The 12660-nt window shown below is 45.0% G+C and overlaps 1 protein-coding gene across 1 annotated transcript; it reads left to right on the top strand.

Moving 5' to 3' along the window:
• Window positions 1–9752, top strand: adnpb (activity-dependent neuroprotector homeobox b). Its single transcript, XM_038723150.1, has 4 exons — window positions 1–549; window positions 3938–4054; window positions 5397–5489; window positions 5693–9752. Exons 2-4 carry the CDS (start codon window positions 3947–3949, stop codon window positions 8690–8692), a joined length of 3201 nt encoding a protein of 1066 aa, XP_038579078.1. The 5' UTR covers window positions 1–549; window positions 3938–3946; the 3' UTR covers window positions 8693–9752.
• The last annotated feature ends 2908 nt before the right edge of the window (window positions 9753–12660 follow it).

Raw genomic sequence — 12660 nt, 5'->3', positions numbered from 1 at the left:
ACTGACAGACCAATTAAGAGTTTTAATGTCCCGGTTAGCGAGGATCTCACAATGAAATTATTTATGCTAATCAAGTAGATGTCACTTCCGCCCCTTTTATTTGCGCCATTTTGGATAGGGCAGCTTCTAGGCTGGATGTGTATTGTCTGTCAGACCAGAATGGGAAAAGCGTAATCGGCTGCCAGGCAAGCATAAACACACTTAAGGCAATTTATTTGGAAGAGTGGGAACGCCTGTAGTTGTTGCCAACAATAGGACACGTGTCCGCCCTCACCACTCCAAGGAATGGAGGTTTTAATTGTCTAATGAGGCTCGGAAGCTTTCTGTTCCCGTTTGCCGACCAGAGGGAAGAGGATAGCCCTTGTCGGCGAGGGAGAATCGGGTTTGGAAGGTAGACCGACGGACGGGTGGCTGGTTCTCCCCCGCGAAGATAGTTGTCACCTCAAAGGATATAACCGGGATATCTGGGGAGGAAAGTGTCTGTACATCACCTCAGTCATCCTGAGCTGACACATTTCACTCAGACGGGAGCACTGGATGTGAAAGCAGGTAAACTTATCTGTCATAATGTTGGTTATAACCGTCAAAGCGAGATAGTTAGCCGTGACTACCTGCGGTGATGCGATGGGTGGTGGTGAACTAACGTTAACGTTATTGCTAAGGTAACTTGGCTGTAACGTTATGTTTCTGTAATTCAGGGAGTTCAATACAACCTCAAGTTTAATGACTTATCCGGCATGTTTGTTTGTAACCGCCCCGGTAAAATGCTGGCGAATATCATTTTGTTTAAAAAAGGACAGCAATGGCAACATTAGTTTTTTAAACAGCCCATGTTGTTGGTGCGAGTTGGCTAGCTTAGCATGCTAACTTAGCACGGTGTGCCCCCATTCTTTGTCAGTGGCAGCAGCTCCCTGCCAGAGCTATTGATCTGGATACTACCAGATGTTGATCAGATATTAGTTTCACTGTCACTAACGTTACACCGCAAGAGTTGGTTGTTAATGTCCACAGCTAGTTGAAGCTACCACTACAGATCTTTCACGTTTTCAATGCGAGAAATGCAATGATAATTTAAAGTGCAGCTACAGTACTGTACAGAGTTTAGTCTTGGGGACACACCATGCATATTCACAACCTCAGATAGACTGTAGCATATAATTCATATAACCGTTAAATTCTGTCAGTTTTCCTTTGGAGCAATCCCTCAAAGGTGATCAGAATATGATCAGAGTTCAGCCAGGTGACACAGGGGTTGTGATGCACTGCTACCTCGTGTTTGATCCAGGAGGAGGAGGACTGTCACTTGGTCTGGACAAGTGTCAGATTGTGATCATAGTCACTGGCATCTACCTGTGTGTGTGTGGTAGATGCCAGTGACCATGATCACAATGACCCTCATGTACAGACAGCCTTCCACCTTGGGGCTACAGACGGGTGTTGAGCCTATTGACACAACTAACCGCAGTAAATGTTTGGCATCCCAAACTTTTATGGTATTTGTGAGAATGTGGATGTCACCAGAAGCTTCTCCCCTCAGTGAACATCTACACGTTGAAGGAGAAGTGTAAACGACAGCAGTCAACCAGAACGTAGGTTATCATGTCCCAGTGAAGGACTGAGGGAGTGTGAGGAAATCTGTAGTTGATGGTTTGTAGGCCTCTTGTTTTTTTCCTATTCATCACAGTAGAAGGGGGAAACCTGTTTTCTGCCAGCAGCCCTCAGCAGAGCAGCCTCCTATCACCTCTCCTCCCATCTCCTCTTCCTTCTCTCCCTCCCTTCCCTCCTACTCAGCCTCTCCTTGGCTTTTTTCTCTCTCCTTTTCTTCCTCCCACCCCCCTCCCCTCTGTGCCTGTCCATCGCCCCCTCTTTCTCTCACCCTCTTCCATTTTCTCTCACCACCACCCCCCCCAGCCTCTTCCCCTCCTTCCCTCCCTTCCTTCTCCTCTGAGCCTGTCTGTCCGACCTCCCTGCCTCCCCAGCCCCTCCCCTCCCCCCTTCATATCCGGAGCTCACTCTCTGTCCTCTCTCCTTTCCTCTCATCTCTCCCCTCACACTCCTTCTACCCTCGCTCCCCTCCCCTCTCTCTCCCTCCTCTTCCTCCCAGCTCCCTCACCCCCCCCCCCACCTCATCCTCTCTCACACTCACCCTCCCCCTTCCCTGATCTCTCTAGCTCCTTCTGTCCCTCCCCTTCCTCCCTTCCAACAACCCTCCCTCATGTCCTCCCTCCCATCCTCTCCCCTCCCCCTCCACTGCAGACATATTGTAGAGGCTGCTGCTGGCTCAATAGGAGGCGCCATTCTGTGATAGTATTGCGAGGCAGGGAGAAAAATGGGGCAGGCAGAGGTAAGGGAGGCTTATATAATGGAGCTCCTCTAGCGCCATCTACAAGTAATGAGAGGAAGCAGGAAAGAGAGACAGAGGGGAGGTGGGCATGGGTGTGTGTCTTTTCCACTCACTCTAGCATATTTCTGAATGGAAGACAGACAGACAGACAGCAGGCTGGCAAGACAGACTTGTGGATCAGCAGAAGCGTCTCTGGTTGCCTGCCTGGGCTCTTCACTAGCCCAAAAACACACTCACTGTACCCCCTCTCTGTTTTGTTTTCTCTAGAAGGGAAATAAGATGAGGTGTTCACAGGGATTGTTTGGGTCTGTGCTGTTTGATGTCACTGAGCTTCCTTTATGTCATCGTGCATCAGTGACCTTTGACCTCGCTACATGGAGCTCTGTGGAGATTGTGAATTAGACTGCCCATACTTCCTCTGGCAAAATGTACCTTTGCTAAACTTGTTGTTAGTGATAATAACATCATGAATCGGTGGATGGTGGTTTATCTGTATGTTGAATGGAACCAATGGGTCTGTCTTTAGGTTAGCAATCTTTCTTTCTACTTCAGACAGTGCGTGAAGTTAGCCCAGGTCAATCAAAAACTTTGAGCTGTAAAAAAAGAATAATTTTGTCTTTAGCTTTAGTACACAGTGGTGGTGCAATCTACAAACTATACTGTGTTTATCATAAATAACAAACCATTGAGCACTGGCTCCTTGAGGTTTAACATACACATCAAGTGCCATTTCCCTCCCTAATCGGTTTTAAAATATTTTGAAACCTGCATTGTTTTAATCCATATTTGCAAGAAGTCTCTAGAATGCTGGCACAATCAGTGGAATAGTGTGAAGGAACGCGTACAGCGTCGGCAGTCTTATCAGCATTTTAAAATCCACTAAGGGAATTGAAGCTTTGCTAATAGACCTTTTTCACGGTATACGTTTTGACATGTAACAGGAGGTGAAGTACAGGTGTAAATTATATATAATTCACTGTAGCTGCTTCAGGTTCAGGGTCCTGGTATTGTGCACGATGGCTTACTGTCAGTGTCAGCCAGTCTGTCAACGCGGGGGGTGTGGGGGGGTACTAATGCAGAGGGCTCGGGCAAAACAGCGCATACTCAAACTGGACTTTATTTTTCATTGTCAGAGCAGTACCTAAAACAACACGCCCCACCAACGCAGTCCTCTGTGCTGTTTAAACTCGGGGCTTGTTTTTGGTCTGAATCCCTGCTTGAAGGCTGCACTTTGGTTTGGACAATCTATTGGGGAACAACTCCTATGACTCAGATAAGTAGTTGTAACATCTGTAGCCATGTCTGAATTAAGTCATAACAAACATTGATGTAACAGACAACTATGTCTAAATGCCAAAAAGCCATTACTTTAACAGTTAGTTGAAGTTATCATGTTGCGTATTTCATGTCTGAAAGGGATTTTGGTCAAGACTTTCCTTTTTTTGCTTTTTATACTAGGTAAGTTAAATCAAGTAAAAGGTAATTTTTGGTGAGCTAATCAACTCCTGACTTGGCGTTTCTTTAACATGCACCTGTCCAAATTCGAACCGTTTACTGTTATTAACATAGCTGTATGTGTCTCTTTCTCTTCAGGTGGGCAGAATGTTCCAGCTCCCTGTCAATAACCTGGGCAGTCTGCGGAAAGCAAGGAAAAATGTCAAGAAGGTCCTGGGAGACATCGGCTTGGAGTTCTGCAGAGATCACCTAGAGGTGAATATAATAAGTTTGGTGTTTTTATAATGATGGCTGCACATTCTACTGTACCTCCTGTTGATAGCTTTACCTTTAGCGTACGCATTCTCCAGAGTTTCCTCAATTACCAACTAGACTTTGATTATCTTCAAATTCATATTTCCAGCCTCAAGTGTAAGAATGGTTTGAATACATGTGGTATACATATGGGAAATTTGTTTTTGTTCAATAATAAGGTTAGTTTAGGCTGAGAGGATTCTTCCATTTGGCTCGCTGTGGGAAGTAAGGGTTCAGCAGTAGGGTGCCTGGCACTGCTGGATAAATGTAGAGAATGTATGATGAAAGGAATCTATGAACTGGACTCATATAATATTAACACATACAGCGTTATGTGATTACCCTCATTGACACCATGTCTGCATTCTGCTATATCACACTTAACGTTGCAGTAAGATGCCCCTCTGGATTAAAAGCAGAAACCAAAGACTTAACATAATTCAGCATCCGGTTCTCTGGTTTTTATAGAGGCATAGGCACAAACATGAAGAACTGTACAGTTGTGGTGAGGCTATATTACATTTTAGACAATATTGAGGGGGTCTGAATTATGACGTACCTCCCTAATTTCTGAAAGTTTTTGGTAAATATTTAATTGCCATTAGTTTAGACATGAGCCAGAATCTATATGATTTTGTTTTACAATAAGCTTGTATAGTGAGCATGACAGGCCAGGTGTTTTTTCAGCGCTCTGAAAGCCTTCAGCTGTAAATACTTTAACTCAGAGCAGAAAAGCGCCCAACGTTATTTGCGTAATTTTTTTCCCCCATAATCCATTTGGATAAGATTTGAGTCTACTTAGCAGAAAAATCACGGTTAGGCTAAGGACAGGTGATTCGGTTATTACCAAGCAACAATATAAAAAAAAAACCAAAATGCACCTGCTCTTGTATTAATTATTTTTATTGTCATTAGTCAAAAAAGGCAGTGCGGTGCGCCTCTCGTTTTGCAACCTGCAAAATGCACTGTCTGATCAGGGCATGATTTTCTAGTCCCAATAATAACGTGTCAGAAGACCGTAGAAAGCTTGGAACAGGGGTACGATTTCAACCCTGTTTAATATTTCTGGGTAATAGAGGGGGAAAAAATAAAAATAATTGTCCACAGTTACCCAGAAACCCCTTGCTTGTGTCCCTGTGTAAACCTGTATCATTCTTAAGCAAGAAAACTAAAATCATTCTGCCATTTGAACATCTCACGCATCCATAGAGACCTTTGTAATGTTTCAAATATTACTCTCCTGATTGATCGTGCCTTTGTTTCATCAACATCAAGTATTAAAGTTAATTCCCTTGTTTTTCAGGACTATAAAGACTTTACTCCTCCGGAGGTGTATATAAAGCACACTACCTGGGAAGATGTGTGCATGTGGGAACCATCACATACCAAAGTCCAGGTGTGTGACACACACAAATACACACTCTCACAAAGAAATTCTTTTTTTTCCCCTCAGCACTGGCATTTGAACCTATTGTTTCAAAATTATTCGTTATTTTCACACCACAAAAACAGAAACAATTTATAAAGGTGCAATAAAAGTTTCATTCTCTCCGACAAACCTTGCAAAGTCTAAAATTTTTCCCACCTCTGTTTCTCCAGGACTACAGATCAAAGCCTTTCTGCTGCTCCGGCTGCCTCTTTTCATCCAAGTACTTCTCTGCATACAAGAGCCATTTCCGCAATGTCCACAGTGAGGACTTTGAGAACAACATTTTGCTCAACTGCCCCTACTGCACTTACAATGGTAACAAAAAGACTCTGGAAACGCACATCAAACTTTTCCACATGCCCAACAACACTGTGCGGCAGGGCCCCGGTGGAATGGTGGCTGGAGGTGGTGGGATCATGATGAAGGACGGGGTGCTGAAGAGGACAGGGGACAGTGTAGAACAGGCGGTGTATTACTGCAAGAAGTGCACCTACAGGGACCCTTTGTACAATGTAGTGCGAAAGCACATCTACAGGGAACACTTCCAACAAGTGGCCCAGCCCTATATTGTGAAACCAGGAGAGAAGACAAATTCTCAGAACGGTGGCACAGCAGGAGCCACAGGGAATACAGAAAGTAACAACACAAACAATGTTAACAGTAACCAGATTCACTGCAAAAAGTGTCTGTTTGTTCCAAGAACCTATGAAGCACTTGTTCAACACGTCATTGAGGACCACGAGAGGATTGGCTACCAGGTGACTGCCATGATTGGGCACACCAGTGTTATAGTACCTCGTCCCAAACCCATCATCATGATCCCACCCAAAATCCAAGGAGACAAGACCATCATTGGGATGGGCCCTAAAGGTGCAGTAATGGCCACTACCAGGTCTCCTGGCTCACAGCAGCTGGGTCGAGTTGTCATCGCATCAAAGACGGGCTTCAACTCAAGCCTTCTATCTGGGATGAAACATGATGCAGTAAGATTAAAGGCCGGGGCCAACCAGTCGTTCTCCATCAGCAGCCAGCACGTGAGGGTTACTTTGCCAGGGAATGCCCAGGTTTCTGTGCCCCAGCAGTCTCATGCGGCAAAACAACTTATTTCTGGAGGCAGCGTGCGGAGTCCAGTTGTGGTCAGTGCCTCTTCCTCACTCAAATCTAACCCTCTAGGTTCACGTGTCCAGGCGGCAGCTACTACTGTAGCCTCTGTCACGGCCAAGAAAAGTGGCTCCTCAGTCCTCGGCACATCCTACACACAGAAGTGGAAAATCTGCACTATCTGCAATGAGCTCTTCCCCGAGAACGTGTACAGTTCTCATTTTGAGAAAGAGCACAAAGCGGAAAAGGTGCCTGCTGTAGCCAACTACATCATGAAGATCCACAACTTCACCAGCAAGTGTCTCTACTGTAACCGCTATCTCCCCAGTGACACACTGTTAAACCACATGTTGATCCATGGTCTGTCTTGCCCACACTGCCGTGCAACCTTTAATGACGTGGAAAAGATGGTGGCCCACATGCGGCTGTCGCACCCCGATGAGAGCGTTGGGCCACGCACAGATTCTCCCTTGACCTTTGACCTCACTCTGCAGCAGGGCAATCCCAAGAATGTTCAATTGATCGTCACTACCTACAACATGAGAGATGCCCCAGAGGAGTCGGTGGCATTTCACGCTCAAAACAACAGTGCTGTGTCATCAGCCTTGACTGCCTCACTTGTATCAGGCAAGAGGTTAATGCCTCAGCACCTGCCCAAAACACTGACAGGGGCAGCTGACAGCGCACCAACCAAGAGTGCCCCACAGGCATCTGTGCCCTACAAGAGGGATGTAGGCAAGACACTGTGTCCTCTTTGCTTCTCTATCCTTAAGGGCCCAATCTCAGACTCCCTTGCCCACCACCTGAGAGAGAGGCACCAGGTGATTCAGACAGTCCACCCTGTAGAAAAGAAACTGACCTACAAGTGTATTCACTGCTTGGGAGTTTACACTAGTAACATGACTGCCTCCACCATCACTCTACACTTGGTGCACTGTCGAGGTGTTGGGAAATCCCAGAATGGACAAGACAGCCGGGTAGCTCATTCTTCTCGGGTCAGCCAGGCTCCGAGCAGCGTTCTTAAACGGGCCAGCTTTGATAGCTCTGACACCAGTGCACCAAAACGAAGGAGGCCGGGACCACCTGGGGAAAGGGCCCACCCACGGGATAGCAACGGCCCATCTGCGTTTGTAGAAAATCCTGATGAACCTGTAGTTTTGGCTCTTGACCCCAAAGGACACGAAAACGAGTCGTATGAATCCAGGAAGTCATTTCTAACGCAGTATTTCAGTCGAGCGCCATATCCCACACAACGGGAGGTGGAGAAGCTGGCAGCCAGTCTGTGGCTGTGGAAGTCGGACATCTCCAGCCACTTTGTCAACAGAAGGAGGAAATGCATACAGGAATGCGAAACCCAGAAATCCAGCGTGTTGCTCGGGTTCAGTATGCACGAGCTCAGCAAAGTGAGTCACGAGTTGGCGTTTGGCAAGGATGGCGTGTACGAGGGAAGACATAGCAAGAGGCGGACATCCAGGATGCACATGGGGGTGTCAGAGCAGGCGCTCCGGAGACACAAGGAGCTTGTTGCTGCTAATGGCGGTGTAGACCTGCCACAAAAGGGAGCGCAGACTGGGACTGTGGAAGATGCTAAAGTAACGCTTTCTGCACCCAAACCCAACAGTGCCAGCAGACACCAAACTAAGACAATCAACAGCACCATACCACAGAAAATGCCTCTAGACCTTTCTGAGCCCATTGCCATCGACTCTGACAGTGACGAGGAAGAGCAGCAGAAAGATAACAATGAACGAGAGGGCGAGGTACATCTCTATGGTAACAAACAGCTTACTGGAGCTAAGACGAGAATGGAGCCGAGGACAGGGGCCAAGATTGTTTCAGATCTAGATGATATGTCAGATGACGATGACGATGAGGACGACGACGAAGATGATGAGGAGGATGAGGAGGATGAAGGGGAGCATGTAGAGAATGGCTTCGGGCCCACAGAGGGCCCAGGAAGACAGGCTGTTAAAGCAAGAGACACCCTTCCCATTATTATTCCCAAGTTTGTACCATCATCTGCAAGAAGCGGGAGAGACGGGGCCCAGCTGGGCAAACAGCAGGTCTGACTAAGAAAATCAAAAAGACTCGCACATTCAGAGAGACACTTTAGATTTGATCCACGCCAACAAATCTGCCTCGCCTGAACTGAGGGACACATCTGTGAAGGAGTGAGCGATAAGGAGAGAACTCTACTTGAGTGAAAACTCAGAAAAAGCCATCCAGTGACATTTCCAGGCAGGACTCAACGAGCAGCTAGGACTGGTGTAAAGATTTGTAAACAAAGACAACAGTGGAGTTACACCAAACGAATAGAAACATTTTTTTGCCTTCTATACACTTTATTACAGTGAGATAAGGAGTTATTAACGTTGATTTAGCCGCTGAACTTGTTAATGTGGCTTAAAATATTGAGTTGTAAGGTAAAGCTTTTAAGCTGACCAGATAATCCATAATTTTTCATGTAGTTATACTGAGATGGGTAGTGTAAATTTGTACAGTCTTTTAGCCATGTTTGGACAGATGTTGCTGTTCATGTACCCTTAAATATTTGCTATTACCTGTGTGTAAGGTAGCCTCATGTTCTACATTGGTATGCTTAATGATAGGTGTCGCTTTGGTGGCTGGTATTTTCTCGTATGTTTAAGTTTATTTTTTAACAAAAACCTAGTTTTTTGCAAAATAATATATCTATATAAATAAAATAACAGAATTGATTTTTTTTTTGATTTTCCTTGATTAGATTATATTTTTTTTATTTGAGCCCCCCACCTTTGTTTTTTTTTTTTTGTTTTTTTTTTTATTCTGTTGGGAAAGAATAGTAGCACCGAGCTATTATCTTAGAGTATAAAGGAGCATTTCATCATCTTTTTGCAGCCATAAGCGCATTAGCCTTGACTGAACTGTTCTGGCTTTCTGTTTTCATGTATTTTCTTGGTGTTTCTTTCCCCACAAGTCTGGACAGTAACCACCATACTGACAAAAACTGAAGCTTATTTTTTTTTTTCTTCAAAAGGACAATTGTGTTCAATATATTCTTGAATTGTGCGTATTTGTTTTATGTTTTCATTTATCACTTAAGCATTTATGAACAATAAAGTGCTGTAATTGTGCTTCTCATTGAAGTAATGGGCATGGTAGTTTCTTTGTTCAGAGAAAGCAACAGAGAGGTTGTGCACAAAAATGATTATTGGTGCTTGCTGATGCGCAGCAATAGTTAGAAAAGCTTTTGAGTGTGTTTGATTATTGTAAATCTACTTTTGGCTGCAGTTGTCTAAACTTAAACATTCTCCTTAAAGTTGCTTTTTAAAACTTCACTCTAAAACTTTCACATTCCTTAGCATAACTTTTTATAAGTGTGTAGACATCCTGTTCATAACAGGTAACCAGTACAGCAGAGAATGAAGTGCTGAGTACTTCTCTGTGGGAGCTAAAGGTTGTATGGGTAATGTCGCAAAATGCATTGATGGCCTTTGGAAATACTGGAGCGCAGTGGATTTCAACTTGGGAGTCAGGACCCCCCAAGCAGTCCCAAGATAAATCTGAAAGGTTACAAGATAATTAGATTGTTTATTGTGTGAAATACTAATTCCTTCCTCTCTTCAGGCCTCTAAATGTCCTTAACATTAAATCCAATAAGGAAACAATCACTGCTCACAACCCATGACCACATGTCATTTAGAGGTGAAATAACTCTGAAACACCGATCTTGTTTAGAAACAGCCAGGAAACAGGCATCTTACATGGTTACATACAGTACCATAAAAAATACCTGCCATTTGATTTGTCTTTGTAGTTGTTGTTGATGGAGAGTGACATCGAAGTCACAAGACTACCAACACTGGCTAGTGACATTTGTTGTGGAAGAAAGTCCAGATAAGAAAATTATCTTTTCCCCCAAGTTAATTGAATCTTACAGAAGGAACTGTTAAAATTAGCTAATTGAATATTTAATTATCCAATCAGGTCTGAAATATCTTGACATATCCATATCCATGAGCACATCTTAATGAGATTTTACACTGCTTTGTAAATCTGAGAAGACAGTGGGGAATATCAACTGAGGGTGGGATTTTGTTTTATTTTTCTGCAAGAATTATAATGTATATATTCTTCTTCCATCAAGTTACGCAGGAATTGTGTCTTCAAGGAGCCAAAAATAGTTAATGGCATATCCAACATTGCTTGGTAACCAAAATTAAATTGCCACCCAGGCTAGCCTCACAAGATCAGAGCGGTATTACATCTCTGGTGTAATGGAGGATGAGGGTTCACTGGCATTATCTGTGCAGAATGATGATTTCACTGTTAGATAAAACCTCGTCAGTATGTTTTAGACCATAGAAACTGCAAGTGAAGGAGTCAATGATGTCATCATAACTTGTGAAATAATTGACAAAGATTCTCCTCCTGTGTTTTGAATGCTGATGCTGGGGTTGTGGATTGTAACATGGCCATCCTTGATATAGAGTACCTGTGTAAAACCTCATCCACTGTATATACCACTGCTGTCCAGTTTCCAGAACCAATTGGATGAAATCTGCTTGAAATCTGTGACAAGCTACACATTTGAAGTAAGCCTCGTTTGGATGCGCCCCTTTCAGGTCCACAATGAGGTGTTTTAAGAACACATGAAACAGAATACATGATGTGTTTTTCAGAGAGCCACAATATGTCTTCCTGTGTTCTTGTTATACAGCTATACCAAATGGATACTGTCTGCATATTATCAAAGATTAGCTGTGGTTAGAAATAGAACACTACATTATTAACCCTTTGCTGAGGTGCACCATTGGATGAAAGGTACTCTCCCAATGTAGGGATCAATTAGATCAGACTGAGTCACGCTGTTCTACCATCTCAGGTAAACTGAGTGAGATGAGACATGTACATTCACTATATATACTTTTACCTCCAAAATCCCATCCTTTGCCACCCTGGGATGAGGAATCTAAAATGGAGGGAAATTACCCCAGTGCAAGAGGGAGAGAGAGAGAGAGGCAAGACTCTCCTTGGCTGGCTAGTCAGTGTTGCTATGCTGTTGTAAGGCGAGGGAGAGGGGAGAGAGGGAGAGGGAGAGAGAGCGAGGGAGGGAGGGAGGGAGTGGTGGGGGAGGCTGAAGGCGAGAGAGAAGGAGAGAGAGGCCTGGCAGACTGTGGGGGAGGCGGAGGCCTCATCTGCAGTGCTGTGTGCAGAAGGAGCACTTAACAGTCTTTCAAAGGGGGAAGGGGAGGGAGACTAGAGAGGGAGGGAGACAAAGGGGTGGGGAAAGGAGTTGGGGGGAGGGGGAGGAGAGGAAAAAGGGAGTCAGAGAGAGATCGGGGTGTGAGGGAGGAGAAGCGGAGAGGAGAGGAGATGAGAGTGGCAAGGTAAAATGTGGGGAGGAGGTGGTAGGGGCAGAGGGAGGAGGGGTGTAGGGGGAAGGGAAAAGGAGGAGGAGGAGAGACAGAAAGAGGGGAGAGGAAGGGGTAGAGAGAGGAGGAGTGGGGGGAGGGGAGGTGATGGCGGTGGTGTAGAGACAGCGCCCCCTGTAGCTGGAGGAGAGGGACGGAGAGGCCCTGGTGTGTGTGTGCTGTCAGACACAAAGAGGTTGAGACAAAACAGCCCTTGTACTTAACAGGAGGGAGGCTAATTAGTTGAATCGGCCACAGGTCAGTTTAGCATTTCCCCCCAACTGACCTGCATCCACCTGAACAGGAGGAGAGAGCGGGTGACAGATTAAAGTAAGTGAGGAAGAGAGAAGGGACATGTAGGGAGATGTGGGTTGCAATGTAATAACTGCTGAGATGGAGACGCTGATAGTGCCCCCTGTAGGAGACTGGCAGGAGCCGGCCTCAGATTTCTTTTTAGCAAAAGCAAGGGGGGGATGGGGGGGGGGAATAAAAAATAACACATTTGTGAGAGCATGTGTGCCAGTGGAAGTGACACTTCTTATGTGGGTACAAAATATCATCATGTACTTCACATCCTTTGAATATTGCATGTCGCTAGAGGTCATCTAGATTAGGGTGCCACACAAACCAGGACAATAACACCA

Source organism: Micropterus salmoides, unplaced genomic scaffold (assembly GCF_014851395.1).
Source record: "Micropterus salmoides isolate LMB-PRFRI ecotype aquatic unplaced genomic scaffold, ASM1485139v1 Ms_hic_scaffold_16, whole genome shotgun sequence".
Lineage (NCBI taxonomy): Eukaryota > Metazoa > Chordata > Actinopteri > Centrarchiformes > Centrarchidae > Micropterus > Micropterus salmoides.
The sequence above is the reverse complement of the archived record's forward strand: the minus strand, read 5'-3'. Positions and strand labels throughout refer to the sequence as shown.